The sequence below is a fragment of the Nannospalax galili genome, unplaced genomic scaffold (assembly GCF_000622305.1).
Source record: "Nannospalax galili isolate Female #2095 unplaced genomic scaffold, S.galili_v1.0 scaffold14, whole genome shotgun sequence".
In the NCBI taxonomy this organism is placed as follows: Eukaryota; Metazoa; Chordata; class Mammalia; order Rodentia; family Spalacidae; genus Nannospalax; species Nannospalax galili.
This window is the reverse complement of record NW_008336953.1, coordinates 4,005,142-4,021,097: the sequence shown is the minus strand read 5'-3', so window position 1 is coordinate 4,021,097 and position 15,956 is coordinate 4,005,142. Positions and strand designations below refer to the sequence as shown.

Genomic DNA, 15,956 nt, shown 5'->3' with positions numbered 1-15,956 from the left:
TAGTTGTTTGCCTTATTGCTGTGACAAAACACCTAACACAAGCAATGTAAGGCAGGAAGAGTTTAGTTTGATTCACAGTTCCAGGGCACAGCTTATCATGGAGGGAAAAGTAAACAGGAAGTGGCTGGTCACATCCCATCCACAGGCAGGAAGCAGAGGGTCACAAAATGTCTGTGCTTAGCTCACGTTCTCCTGTTTATTCAGCATTCCATATCCTTATGGAGATACCACCTCCATCTAGGGTAGGTCTCCCTACCTTAACCAATCTGGGTAATCCCTCACAGACAGATGCAGAGATTTGTTTCCAGTGATTGTAAATCTTATCAAGTGAACAATCAAGATTAACCAACATATATGATAATCTCCCAATTCCAATTTTGAAAGCCTAGGAGAAAAAAAAATGATTGGGCCCATATCGAATAAGTAGTACAAACCCCAAATTTTAGTTTTGCTTTAAACTCTTTTGATGTATTCATTTTTTATGTATATGAAAGGTTTTGTCTGCATGTATGGAAATGAATCATGTGCATTCAATGCCAGTGGAGGCCAGAAGAGGCCATCAGATCCCCTGGAACTGGAGTTGTGGATGGTTGTTAGCCACCATGTTGGTGCTGAGAACCAAGCCCAGGTCCTCTGAAAGAGCAGCCAGTGCTCTTACTGCTGAGTCATCTCTCTAACCCCTAGTATTGATTTATGATCTGCATTTACTTTGTGTTTCTCTCTGTATTTGAAACACCATCTACTTGTTTCTTTACATTTATGTTCCTCTATTTCGGGAAGCACAAAGGAAAGAAAACCCTCCTGCAAACTCTCCTTATACCACACTCCTTCGGGAGGACCACAGACCTATGGGTCTACCAGGAGTAGACCTAATGCTTTCTTTCATCTCTTAAAACTGAGTAGGAAACAGTTAAGGTCAGAACTGTTAATCGAGGATGGTGGTTCTTAAGCAGGGTGGTATTCTCCACTACCCCCGAGACATCAGGTGCGTTTTTGAGTGTCACAACTCATTGTGTTTAGCTAGTGATATTGCCAAATAGTCTACAGTGTAGAAGATATTCTGTAACAAGGACTATAGAGCTCCAAATGATTGCCGATATGGAGGGAGCTTGATCAAAAACGAGGTAAAATGCATGGAGTTTGCATACTCAGACGACCCCAGTGGCTAAATCTTCCATGTTGTCTACCCAGAGTGCTGGAGCTGGCGGCACTGATGGCTGCATTCTCCACTAGACTCCAGATATTTGTAAGATGTGCTGTGTGGGGAGGGTGTCCTCTGCTCATAGCCGCACCATCTTCTTTAGTGTGCTCTATAAAAATGCAAACTAGCTTTGAGGAATTCGGGGCTATCGTTTTACATCATTTTCATGACTCACTTTTAAAGACAGAGCTTTCCCTTTTTTCTTTTATAAGAAAAGCGTATGGAAGGAGACAAGAAAACCTTTAAAATCTTCTGTCTCTAAGAATAGGAAACACAGCCAGGTGTGGTGGCACACGCCTGTAGTCCCAGCACTTGGGAGGCAGAGGCAGGCGGATCTCTTTGAGTTCAAGGCCAGCCTGGTTTACATAGTGAGTTCCAGGACAGCTGGGGCTACAGAGAGACCCTGTCTCAAAAAGACCAAAAAAATTAAAAAAAGGAAACAACACTGGAAATCTACGTAGAACCATTTCCATATGAACACAGAAAGGTTTTTTAATAACTATTGAAATGGTTGACAAGAATAATTCTTGGTTTTACCATAGTTAAGTATGATGTTTTTACTTTCTTTATTTTTTTGGTTCCAGGAATTGACCTAGGACCTCAAACCTGCTAAGCATATAGTCTACCACTGAGTCATACCTCCAAACCTTATGTGCACTACTTTTAAAAAGTTGGTTACATAATTGGATTTATGGTAAGAAATGTAACTAATTCAAGAATTCAGAAACATAAACTTGTTTTAAGATTTAAGAAAACAGGAGGCTGGGCAATGGCTCAGCAGTTAAGAGTACTGGCTGTTCTTGCAGAGGACCCAGATTTGGTTCCCAGCACCCACATGGTGGCTAACTACCATCAGTAACTCCAGTTCCAGGGGATCTGATGCCCTCTTCTGACCTCTGTGGGCATTGCACAACACAGGTGCACTTACATACATGGAGGCAATACACTCATACACATAAAATAAAAATAAGAAATAGAATATTTTTAAAAGATTTAAGAAAACAAGTTGAAAGGGTATGCATAAAGGTTACAGACAACTCTGACATCTCCCCAAAATCAAAACATAAAATGCAATACAGGGCTAGAAGTGTAGCTCTGTGTCAGAGAACTTGCCTAGCAAGGTCCTGGGTTCAATTCCCAATGCCAGGCAGAGGAAGGTAGTGTTGACTATGCAGGAGGAAAGTAATGGCTTAAAGTCCGGGTATGATTTGCACGAGGTTTGAGGTGGTCTGAGTATATCACTTAAGCTTTGACAAAATCCCCAGACCCCCAGAGAAGACTGAGCCACCTCTCATGTCTCTGTTCTCTGTGAAAGGTGACCAAAGCACCTCTGTGGCCGATTGCACTGAGAAACCAAGAATGAAAACTCAAAGCCAAATCTCGGATGCAGAAAGAAAGCATAGCGCAGTCAAGCCTCAAGCTGTACCATGTAAACGAGACTGTTCTTGTCTCCTACTCCTACTCCTTTGCATCAGTGCACTTTAGAGCATGTTGAAATGTTCTGTTGTGTGACTTTCAGGGTTGCTCACTATTTGTGAGTTTGGTGGGGCCAGGGAAGCAGAAGGAACTTATTCAAGCAAAGTCAGGGATGGACCATGCTGGCGGGAGTGTGGGGTTCAGAAGGATCATGACAGTGTTTACTGCGCTAAGAAACAGAGAACTAAGGTGAAAGGAGCAAGAAAACCATAGAGCATAGTAATCAAATTACACCTAGAGTGGCCTGTGGAATCAGGAAGCTGCTTCAGGCTAAAGGCCAAATTTGAGGTCGCTCCAGCACTGAGACCTTTCACTATGTAGAACTCCTGCCCCAGCCCTTCCTTACAGAGACACTTGGAAAAACACTGAAATTAATTTTTAACTCAGAATTTTATTTGATCCATTTATACTTTCTCTTAGGAACAAATGATAAATATTGAGATTGACTATGTACTTATGTATGATTTAGAGTTTATTTGAAATATCTTCATCTTACAGATAAGTTTTATTTTGTCCTTTATATTTCAAACATTAAAAGCATTGAACCAAGCTATTTTGCTTGCAGTATAAAATAAATAACAAGACAATAGTTTCAAAACTAGACCTCTGGGCTGGAGAGTGGCTTAGCAGTTAAGAGAACTGACTGCCCTTGCAAAGGACAAAGGATTCAGTTCCCAGCGCCCACATGGCAGCTTGTAACTCCAGTTCCAGGGGATCCTCTTCTGACCTCCACAGGCATTGCATAACATGGGTGTACTTCCATACATGCAGGCAAAACACTCATACATATAAAATGAAACAAATTTTTAAAAATTAAAGTGTATGCCTAAATTTAGACTCTACACTAATTAGACAAGAAGTTTCTTATAGATTGCTTTTGTTTTACATACTTACATAAATATTCTTGCACATAAATTTACAACAGTATATGTAAAGAATAAACAGGCACAACTTCTTGGGAAACTTCTAACTCATTTGCATGAAAATGCTTTTACAGACTACTGGTATTTTGGGGGCGTTTTGTTTGTTTGTTTATAATTCAACTAATTTGTTTTTCATGTAGAAATTCTAATTGACCAAGAGTTCTATTTAAAATAATCCAGTTTTAATACTAGATAAAATAGATTGAGCAACATTGGGGTAGTTGGCACTTTAGATACATTGTTTTATTTTTCATATTTATTTGTGGACTGAGAATTAAGCTCAGAGTCAGGTGCATGCTAGGCAAGTGCTCTGCTGCTGAGCCATACCACCAGCCCTTGAGTGTATTATTTTATATATGCCTCACAACAACAACTTTAGGAAGCAAAAACTGACATTATCTTCATTGAACAGATGTGACAAAGCAACAAACTTTACCCGAGGTCAGGTAATAGGTGATGGAGTCTAATTTTAAAACTGAGTCTGGGTTGGGCATGGTGGCACACGCCTGTAATCCCAGGACTTGGGAGGCAGAGGCAAACGGATCTTCGTGAGTTCGAGGACAGCCTGGTCTACATAGTGAGTTCCAAGACAGCTGGGGTTACAGGGAGACCCTGTCTCAAAAATACCAAAAAAAAAAAAAAAAAAAAAAAGTGAGTCTGAAACAGAAAACCATAACTTGGAGCCAAAAGCCTGGAACAGAGCACCATAACTTTTCATTGGTCTAGGTATTACTTATGCTAAAACAACATTGTTTTAAAGAAGTCTATAGAGGAAAATTAATCACAAACTTAAACTATTCTTATTAGTTCCAATTACAAAGCTTTTACATATGTCATCTAACAGGGTTTTCCATCAAACCTTGAAGTATTTTAATAATAAAATTTTATTTGTTTTTAGTTTAAAAAAAACTATGATTTACTATAATTTTCATTGATATTATTAACTAAATTTACCAGTGTATATTGACCCTTAAAATATTTAGAAATTCTTATCCTCCAGAAATAGTTCATTGCATATATTTTATTACAAATATACTTATTTACATAAATTTGTAAATTCAAAGTTTATGAGTAATTTATATGCACACTGGGAATGGTTAAATAAATGATGGCACTGATGTTTCAGATGATGTTTATGGTGTATTATAACATGGAAACAGACTGGTGTTTTTTGTTTATTTTACTTGGAGTATGAAGCAGAGAAGGTGTAGAACCAAGAGTAAACACTCAGTCACAACTGTACAAGACAAACTTTAGTCACAGAACAAGAAGGCACTACCAACTCGTTTCAAACACCTTTGAATTCTACTTCTTTTTTTCTATATCATCTTTCTTTTTCTTTTCTTTTTTTCTTGAAGGTCCCTTTTGTTTTGCTTTGTTTTGTTTTTGTCTTTTCAGACAGTGTCTCACTGTAGCCCCAGCTGTCCTGGAACTCGCTATGTAGACCAGGCTGGCGTTGAACTCACAGAAATCTTCCTGCCTCTGCCTCCTGAATGCTGGGATTAAAGGCATGCGCCACCACACCTGGCCCTGGATTTCTTTTTTAAGTTATAAGCAGGATAATTAAAACTCAGCTAGTTTGATCTGTGAGTTAGGTTCAACTTGCCAAGACCCCCACAGGTACTGTTGAAGGAAGGAGCATAGTTATTGTTCCCGGTTAGAAGCACAAACATCTTGGGTTTTTCATTTACAAGCCGTAGAACTATGACCATGGTTGCTGCTGTCCACTCCCACTCTCCTGGATAGGACAGAGCCAGGCACTTAGCACACCACACCCTTGTGTGCCTTGTGATGTTGCATCCCTTTGCTTCCTGGCTCCCCAGTTATTCTAGGTGCTGGCCATGTTCAGAAACAATTGCCTTCACAAGCCAAAAGGAGACGCACCAGGTGGCTTCATCTTGCTTGCTACTTAGAAGGCTGAGATACCCACACCTGAGAAGTGGGGGAGACGAAAGTAAGGGGGCAGGTAGGGCAGGTGGAAACAGTTTCCTGGTCTTCTAGGGCGAACAAAAAAGATTCATGCCAACTTGAGAGATGGCCCAAACTGAAAAGTTGAGGTCTTCCAGGAGTTCAGACAGAACTCGGCCATATCTGTCAAAGATCCTATTGCATATTTTTTAAAAACAAAAATTATCAGCATAGCTTAGAAAAATGTTGGAAATATTTATTCATTTTTGTGTATCTTTGAGACCATATATAAGTTCTTACTTAGTGATAACACTGAAAGCATAGATTTAAATATTTTGTAATGTAATTCATTTAAAGTTTAAACATTTTAACAAGACCTTTAAAAAGTCTGATAAATACCCCTTGAAAATACTGTTGTGGTTAAAGCGGCTTGGAAACATTTTGCTTGCATGGTCTCGTTGAACACTGGCAGGGAATACTGGCATGTTAAAGGATCTTAGAAATCTCTTAAACTTCTCTTATCTCACTGTTTCTCAAACCTAAGGAACTGCATCATCTCTTTCAAAAAATAAACATGGATCATGACACACTTTGGGAAGTATGGCTCTAGACAGACCAATGTTCAATCTCTGCTGTGGACCTGCACTTCATGGACCTTAGCTCTAAAATGCAACCCAGAGCCTGGTATCACCTGGACCAGTGGGTATTATGCATCAAGTCAGAGCTGAAGAGATATCTGTACAGCTAGGCATAATAAACAGCTTGTACCCAGCCTACTAAGTCATGAGTCTTCCTAGGGTACCAGACAAGTTGTAGATTTAAGGATGCTCACCTGCTTTCTATGTGGTTTGGGGTTTTGTTTTCTTGAAGTAGACACCTTTCCATTAGCGACTCAGCCCTGGCTGAGGCCCAATTAATTTTGCATAAGCTGCCACAGCATCATGAGATGCTGATCTATTCATTCACAACCACAGAGCACTGTGTCAGGGTCAGGTGTGGAACCTCTGCCTCCAGCCCTATGGATATATTTAGTGCTTAGCCCCTAGTTCCTGTAGCTGTGAACTTTCAGTGACTGCTTTATAGTGGCCAAGAGAGTTGAGGCTGGCTGCCAGGACTCTGAGATCTGGAGAAACACATGGACACATTTTTCTTTTTCTCTGAAGCTGTCCAATTCCTGTTCCGGTCATATGGGGAGCTAGTCGGAGAAAGTTATGAAGCAGCCTAGTACTTACTGCCGATGATATGCCTGTGCCTGACATTACTGTGAGAGAATGGGCTTCAACCCACCCTCGAGTGATCATCAATGGAAGTTTAATTGTAAAGGAAAGTCTGAGTGAGCTTCTGGCTTTGGCTGTAAGAACTACTAGAGAACCATCCTTTTATTTACTCTAGAACTATACATTGGGTCCAGTCTGCTTCCATAAGTGGCCAGAGGGATAGGTTACTATGGTTACTGAATACTAATTTGCTTAGGTTGGATTTTGTTATGATTATTTGCAACTACATTTTTTTTTACTGTTATTTATGTAGAAGGGTAGAATTGTCTCAGAGATTACAAGGTTCTTACTTAGTCAAAATATCTAGAGGAAAGTACCTCGCCACTTTTTCTTTGGAACTTGTAACATTTGTGAAGAGTTTTGTTCAGCACGATGGAAAAGCAAAATATCATCCCCATTATCACTGGCCTTCCTCCACAGTGGATTTTATCCGGTCTCCAGGAACTCTATGACTAACCATCTGAGTCACCAAGTTTCAGATGTTTATGTATTTCAACACAATTCCCAGGCTAACTGGATTTTTATTTATTTATTTTCAAGTTTCAGGACTCAGAAAGAATCAAATGTCCTCCTGAATTTCCAATCTAGTGTCACTGAGTGACTGACTAGGAACAACAAGGCAGACAGATTAAATTATTCTTTCAATAACAGATCTGTGCTGGCAAAGGGCTAAGAGTCACCCAAATGTCAAAAGATTAGTAAGTACTTCCAGGGCAAAAAGGCTCCAGCTTGGCGGAGATTCAGTTAATTACCAATATTTGTGTTTTTTACCATGGTAGTAGTGAGGAGAATATTCAGTGCAAAGGTGGTAAAGAGAATGCCTGGGAAATGCAGTACATTTTCTAATTATTAACTGTGCAAAGACACACATCTTTGTTCTTACAGCTCCTCCAAAGAGTTATTAGTGAACAGCCTGAACTAGCACATCATTTTTATGAAAATTCCATTACCCTAACAATCATTTTTCTGTAGTGTTCTTCATATCAGCCCCGGCTCATCTGTGGCCTATAACTTTCTCTGCACAGCCATCTTCTACCAATTTTAAGGAGCAATTCCAAGGATGCTCAGTGGGTAAGAGTGCTTGCTGTTCAAGGATGAGAATCTGTGTTCAGATCCCAGCCCCACTCACATAAAAGCTCTGAGGCCACACATGCCTGTAACCCCAGTGCTGCAGGGGTCAGAGACAGGAAAGTCGCCAGGGCTTGCTGGCCACGGGCCCAGCTTCAGGCACAGTGAGAGACTCTATCTCAAGGGAATAAGGTGGAGAGTGACAGGGCAGGACACCCAGTGTCCCCTCTGGGCTTCACGTCCACACTAGCACACACACTAACAAACCAATTCCCTATTATTATGTGGGATAATTGATGTTACAATTTTTAAAATAAATTTTCAAGGATTTTCCTGAATGTTATTTCATTTTCCTATGCAGTAGAGAAGAAATGCTTTGCCCCTTATAAATGACAGAATTTAAGTGTAGTGTATCGATCTAACTGGCTTAGACGCTCAGGCTAAAGCTATACATATCATTACGAGAACTGAAATCCAAGTCCCAAACTATTTTACTAGATATGTCACAAAAATTTGAGATTAAAAAGTTCTGCCTCTAAATGTTCATAATGTAAAATGAAAAATAAAACCTGGAGAGAGTTGTTATTCTCCTGTCCTGATGTTTGCAAACACTATTTGTACATCAAGTACTGTATTACATTTATACCACCCAAACCATCAAATCAAGTCAGACAACACAAAATATTAGAAAATATAAAGTAGGAAATAAACCAATTTTTATTTTTTAATTTAAAAAACATTTTAGTTTTGCCTGTAAGTGCACTCATGCATGCAAGGCCCACAGATACCAGAAGATGGCGCTGGATCCCCTGGAGTTGGAGTTACAGATGATTGCTAGCCACCATGTGGGTGCTGGGAACCAAACCCAGGTCCTCTGCAAGAGCAGCCAGTGTTCTTAACTGCTGAGCCATCTCTCCAGCCCCTCCTCCCCCAATTTGATTTTTATAAAGAATTTATCAGTTCTTAAAGGATGCTCTACAAAAGAGCACATAGAATGTTCTGGAACGTGTAGCCATATGATTCCTGTTGTCCTTCAAGCAAATTATATTTTTTTCATTGTGAATTAATTGGGTTTATGTCTAAATAGATGGTCTTCCAAGGAAAAAGTTATCTGCCATTTCCCTTGCAACTGGGCTAGAGACAGTTGCTACCTCTTGATTTGTAGGTAGCAACTAGGTTAGTGATCTGTGTGTGTGTGTGTAAAGAATTGAACCAAGACCTTGAGCATGCTAAACACATGCTCTCTTGCTGAGACAAATGCCCAGCCCTGTAATATATTTTGAATCCTCTGTTCCCCAGTTTGACCCATGACCTCACACTGAAACACGTGTAGCTGAATTCGGCGTTGTGGCTTTGGACACTCAGGCTGTATATCTTCAAACATGGTTTGTGAACCATCCCCAGCAAGCCACTCTAGATCTTTTACACCACAACCTGTGGGGAAGGATGTGGCCAGGGAGTCTGCATTAATCTGCTCCCTGGATTCTAAAGCTTTTCACCATAATGATAGCACTTCTCAGTTCCTGGAGATTTCAGTGTCGCTGGGTATGAATATTTCCTGGGCCCAGTATTTGAGAATGGAAACCGAAGAGGGTCCTCTATCTTTGGAAACCAGGAAATAGGCAGGCTACAAAAATGACTCTAAGAGTCTCTGACTCAATGCAACTGTTTACCTACCTGCCAGTCAGCAAGCCCAAGCACAGGGCCTAATCTCAGGGACCTGAACATTGCACCTCTCTTTTTCAACAGATATTAACAACCAAAAGTGCTGAGAATGGCCAGCCCATCAGACATAAATAACTGTTATTCCAAACTAGGGCAACACGAACTGATTGATAGCTATTTTCCTTTCAAAACAGGCACAAGCTTCATTCCTCTTGCCGGTGTGTGCCAGAAACAGAAGACTGAACACAAGTCTACTGCATTTGATCTTAACTAAAAGGTCAAGAAGCCTCCGTGTGTGTGTGTGTGTGTGTGTGTGTGTTGCTGGAGACAACGCAGTCTTCCACATAGCCACATAGTAGGCAAGCTTTTTGTCAATCCCCAGCCTCAACACAAACCTTGTGGATCCAAAGAACTGTTTGGTGTGAGGACATTAAACCCAAATGGGGTGAGTGGAGGCTCTGGGAAGATGCGGGAGACCAAGATAACACACACATAAACAGAAAGCAGACCTCGGAGGAAAGGACAAAGAGCCCTGGCGTTGGGCTGGAAGAGAGCTGCGATTAGGGGTTGGTTTTAACAAGTCATAAAACAAGACCTTCTAATCAGAGGAGTTGCTTTCAACGACAACCTGAAGAAAGTGCTAAATAAGACACAGAATTTTACAAAAACCGCTGGCCTAACGCAAGTCACAAGACAAGACTCTGGACCGGACTGGATGCTGCAACTTGGTCTGAGGATTTGTCTGCAGTGGCTCTTTGCAACTCCTGGCCTGGCGCCGGAAGGATCTGGAACCGGCCAGCGGGCTACAATCCCTGGGAATGCGCTGCGCTGAGGCACTTCCGGGCATTTGCTTGGGACAAATGAGCGCTTAAAAATTGGCAAGGGAGGCGTCTAAGAAATTGTTAGCCTGGGGGCCGGAGCGACGGCTGGGAGAGGCCAGGGCCGGGGCCGCCTTGTCTCCGACGGGCTGGTCCCGAGGCCCCGCGAGGGACCACCGGGGATGCGCCCTGGGCCGGCGCTCAGGACCGCGCGCGGCTCGGCAGCTGCTCCCCCCGGTGTCCGGGTCTGCGGGGTGGGGGTCGCAGAGGCAGAGGCTGCACCCGGGACGCTTTCCTCCGCAGGCTGGGGGCGGGGCACCCCAGCCGCATCCCCATCCCCGGGCCCCATCCCCCAGCGCAGCCTCGGCCTCCCACATCCTCCCCGCCTTCCCCGCGAGAAACATGGCCGGGAGAAGCAACAAGGCGCCGGGCTCCGGGCGAGGTGTCGTGGTAAATGCAAACCCCGAGCCCGGGCTCCCAGGCTCGCCCCCCTCCCTCCCTCCCGGGCATCCTCCTCCTCCCACAGCCGAAATGCGCTCCGGGGAGAGCAGGCTACGGCTTTGTTCTTCCTGCGGAAGGGGACCGCTGGCATCCTCGCAGCCAAGCCTCCTTTCCCCACCCCCCATCTGACGAAATGCCTACTAACTTCGTCCTTTCATTCCCAGTAACATCTCCCCACCCAGCCAGCCCCGAGCCGGGACTGGAATGCGCTAAGCCTGTGTCCTGCCGGGGTCCCCAGTCCTGGGAAGACCACAGCGTGTAGCTCTAGCAACCAACCCCCTTTATGCGCTACCCACTGACTTCAATGAGACTTTCAAGTTTTGTTTTGTTTTTTAAAAGAAGCTAAGAACTCTTGAGGGCAGCTAGGGTGCAAAGTAGCTCAAGTCAGTGAAGTTGGAGCTTTGAGTCGGGGCCCGGCTCTGCAGAAACCAGCAGCTCCCGAGTGCCCTGTGCCGCGTCGCTGAAGGCAGACGAACTGGAGAGAGTGTGTGACATCTCCAGTATGTGACAGGATGAAAGGTTGGAAGGTGGGGGCATATCGGAACCCCTTCAATGCTGGGGCCCCTTCGGCTGTCAGTCACTGGGTACCCATCTCTCACAAACCTGGAATCAAGTCCTAGATGGTGGTGGTTATGACTACCAGGATTAAGGGAATAGGTGTGAGGGTGGTGTGGGGCTGACTTCCCACTAGGATTCTCTTTCCAGAGCTCAGCATGTAATTCACAGTTAATCTGTTTATGGAAATGAGTGGACTGAATTAGAATGAGTGGGTTGGGAAGGAAACACCTCTCATTCAGAACGTCAGGTTGAAATGTGGGGCTCAGTTCTTAATTTGACAGCAGGGCCTTTCTTTTTTCAAGGAGGAGTGCCTTATTCATTCTGTCCCCCAGGTCCCCAGCAGTGGGGCTTACAGCTGGGAGCAATACAAAGGCCCTGTTTTGTTAGAACTTGCGTTCTGAAGGAGGGACACAGCAAGCTGTGTGAAACACCTAATTAACATAATTCAGATAGCTAAATGTGCAACAGAGGAAGGGAACTGTAACTGGAGGGGATTCGGGGGCCGGTGCCTTTGCTCAAGGTATATGGTCTCTGCAGTGACATTTCACCCAAGGTCTGAAGAGGAAACAGGAGGTAGCCATGTGAGGCACACTCCCAAGTGCAAAGAAGAGATCGTGGAGTCTGAACTGTGATTTTACAAGAAAACCACTCCGGTCACTGTGAGGAGGATAGGGCAGACGAGATAAATAGGAGGGAGATGAAAATATAAAAAATCATTAAGTTAACTCCCAAATTAAGTCTGTAAGGCTCACATGTCAGATGCACTATAGACAACTTGAAATTCATTCTTGGAACTCAGGAAAGTGACAGGATAGGTTGGGTAAGTCATCAGCAGACGGTAACAGTTAATATTTAAGGATAAACAAAGCTTCCAGTGATGATGGAAAAAATAAAAACAACTGTTAAGAATAAATGCCTGGGGACTGGAGAGATGGTTTAGCGGTCAAGAGCACTGTCCATTCTTGCAGAGGGCGTGGACTCAGTTCTCAGCACCCACATGGTCGCTAACTATCAGTAACTCCAATTCCAGGGGATCTGACACCCTTTCCTGGCTGCCACGGGCATGTGCAGGTGCACTTACACACATGTGTGGGTGCACTTACACACATGCAGGCAAAACACTCATACACATTAATTAGTTAATTAATTATTAAATTTTTTTAAGGATAAATGCCTGGAACCCCCCCCCCCCAAAATGTGAAAGGCAGTCTGTGGGGCTAAGTAAGAATAAATAACAACATGGGAGAAAGCAGGCAGAAGGTAGATGCCGACAGAACACAGTTTGGTGGAAATGGGTTTGTGAATGTTGTGAGGTCAAGAATGTCAGATGCTGCTGAAAGGGCAGGTGGGATAAGGGTGGGTGAGCAGCCATAGTATTCAACAGTTACAAAGCTGTTCATGCTGAGCATCTTTCAAGCAACCGTTCCACCGGTAGAATGCTTTCAATAGAGTACTACTGTGTAATAAATACTGGATGCCCCTAAAAAATATTGGCTTAATCCAGCCAGAACTGTAGCTCAGTGGTAGAGCACTTGCACGTGCAAGGCCCCAAGTTTGATCTCTAGCACTACCAAATATTAAAAATAAAAAAAGGGGCTGAGAGATGGCTCAGTGTATAAGAGCACTGGCTGCTCTTGCAAAGGACTCCCATTCAATTCCCAGCACCCACCTGGTGGCTAATAACCATCCATAACTCCAGTTCGAGGGGATCTGATGCCCTCTTGTGACCTCCTTAGGCATGCGTAGGACATGGGTGCACTTACACACATACAGGCAATACACTCATACACATAAAATAAAAATAAAATATTGAATAAATAAATAGGTAAAGAGAAATCTAGATGCATTAATAGGATAGGTAGATTATTAAAGGTCTAAAAAGCAAACAAATATAAGAGTTTTGTCGATTTTTAACAGAGGCCTTCATGGAGAGTAATTTTGTGAAAGATGCAGGAAGGTAGCAAGAGGGAAATCGAGAGAAGCTGCGTGGGCCAGTTAGAGCGAGGCTTGGGCTCGTCGGTACTTCCACATGCTTGGGAGTAACCGGTGTGTAATGGAAATGGCCTCCACATTTACGCTATTTTCTCCAGTAGAACTTGGGATAGTCAAGTTCAGAAAGAATTCAAATGCTGATGAAAGGAAGATGCTCATGTCATGTGGGGAAGAGAGAGTAAAAAAGTTGAGTGTGCTAGACAGTGAGGCGCCTTTAAGCATGGGCTGCAAAAAAAACAGAAGTTTTTAAAAAATTTTATTATTTTTATTTTGTGTGTATGCGTGTATTGCCTGCATGCAATACCTGCAGAGGACAGAAAAGACCGTCAGATCCCCTGGAACTTAATTTATGGACAGTTGTTTGTTGCCATGTGGGTGCTGGGATTCAAACCTGGGTCTTCTGCAAGAACAGTCAGTGTTCTTAACCACTGAGCCATCTCTCCAGCCCCCAGAAGTTTTAAAAGTAAAAATTCTAGTAAGAAAATAATAGCAGTTGTTTCCTGAGCATGTGTTTCTGCCATGCTGTTCATCTAATCTGCACAAATCTGCAAGCAGTTACACTAGACTCCCCATTATACCAATGCAAAAATGAAGGCTCTGAGATAATATGTAAAGCAGCAATTTACACTGTTAACACTAGGCACATAGCAGACAGCAGAGCAGAATTTGAGCAACTTCCAAACACCATGCTACATAGGAAGGTGAAATCCAGGGAAGAAGTCCAGATGTGAGGCTGCTCTGGAGGACTGGTGTGCTCACGTGACTATATTTTTAATGTAGAATTAAGACCAAATAAGTGGAAGACGTGATGCAAGATTTGGAAGATCACAAGGCAAGCTTTGGAGTGAAGCACTCATAGTGTCCAAAATGAGTAGGAAAGAAAATTCTGAGTTGTGGTGATAAAGATGGTTAGAGAAATGGAGCTGAGTTACTGAATCACGACAGAAGTGTAATTTGTGTAAGAAAAGGGACTGTTAAGACATTTAAGGGCATTTGAAGTCCGGCTGGGACCAGACAGAGAATACTCTCAGCCTCAAACAGACAAGCCTCTCTTAGCGAACAGAGATAAAGCAAAGCCCCCAGGCTGCACACGGTGCTGAGAGCAGAAGATGGAGCCTTAGCTCAAAACAAGGTGTTCACACCATCTCCTTAAGGTTCAGGGGATGGGCGTGTGTGTGTGTGTGTGTGTGTGTGTGTGTGTGTGTGTGTGATGTAAGAGCTGCAGGATGAGGCTGTGAAATATCATCTTCTAAGCAGAACATGGACATGGGGACCAGGAACCCACTTCAGTTGTACTGAGTCCATGAAGCTGGGCCCTCCTAACACTCACCTATAGAGAAAAGGGGACTGACAAGGCCCTACCACATACTACTGATCTGTATGTTGGCAACAAACAGATTCTGGGAAAGGGGAAGGCATGATATTAAGTTGTATGCCCACTGGTAAGCTAATCAGGCTCTGAAGGTTAGTTCCAAACTCAGGAAGGTTAGTTCCAAATGTTTAAATGGCCTTAGTTAAACGCTGTGGGACACTAAATGAAACCAAAATTTAAGATGGCTCTTACTGGGCTGGAGAGATGGTTCAGAGGTTAAGAGCACAGGCTGCTGTTGCAGAGAACCCAGGTTTGCCTCCCAGCACACACATGACAGCTAACAACCGTCTGTAACTCCTGTTCCAGGGAATCTGCCATCTTCCTCTGGCCTCTGCATTACATGACACAGGTACACTTGCATACATGCAGGCAAAACACTCATATACCTAAAATAAAAAAAATAATAATAAAGAAAAGATGACTCTTACCTGCAAGTAGCTTTCAGTTGAACTAAGAAGGGAGGTTACTAATACATTAATTGTCCAGTGTAATAATCGCCCAACGAAAGGCTATAGACTCTCGAGGTCAGAGATCTTGGTCAGAGTTGGTTGTCACTTGGTCTGCAGCTAGTGAAGTCACCAGACATCTAGTTGTCTCTTCTTTGGTATTTCTCAGGGAGAGATAAGATGTCTGCTCCCACCTGACTTTGGGGATCAAGTTATTAGATATAGTTGTTTCTCTAATTTGCTTTTCACTGAAACAGTATTAAAGGATCCATAGCTAGTATTACACAAGCATGGTAGGGATAAGATGAGAAAATCAATTCCTATTGAGTTTCTGTCATGGTTGAGTCTCCTCTGCCCTCATGGCCACCGGGCTGGAGTGGCAACACATGAGGATCGTAAGGAGGTAGGCACCCAAAGCACAGGTTTACTCAGTTATAATGAGTTTTACTTCCCAGTAAAACCACTGCAGAACAGGAAGGCATACAGGGTACAAGCTGTTGTGTGGGCAGCCGACCCCATCGTTGCTCTCGTCTCAGAACCTGGTCCCTTCTTTCAGGAGCACCTGTGCCCTGGGCTGGACCTGCTGGTATTCCTGTCCAGAAGTCTATGCTGATGGAGGGACAGGCCTAGGCATGAAAATCAGTGAGGATGGTCTGTCTGCAGGAGGGAGTGATGGAGCTCAGAGGGGACAGAGGCAGAGATGACTTGCTGTCATTGTTTCTGAACTATTTCCTCTCGTGGCGGGGGGGGG

General features: G+C 43.3%; 1 protein-coding gene across 7 annotated transcripts in view; it reads left to right on the top strand.

The window, feature by feature from the left end:
* Positions 1-10,506: 10,506 nt before the first annotated feature.
* The window catches only part of Prtfdc1 (phosphoribosyl transferase domain containing 1), a 94,020-nt gene continuing 88,570 nt past the window's right edge, over positions 10,507-15,956 (top strand). The window contains exons 1-2 of one of the 7 annotated variants that reach the window (XM_029562912.1): positions 10,551-10,786; positions 11,177-11,421. In XM_029562912.1, coding sequence (XP_029418772.1) covers positions 11,350-11,421 — 72 coding nt within the window. In that variant the 5' untranslated portion in view covers positions 10,551-10,786; positions 11,177-11,349. Of the gene's footprint in view, positions 10,787-11,001; positions 11,422-15,084; positions 15,109-15,956 lie in introns of those variants that run through there. The other 6 variants (XM_029562911.1, XM_008831735.2, XM_008831738.2 and 3 more) reach the window with 6 other exon arrangements.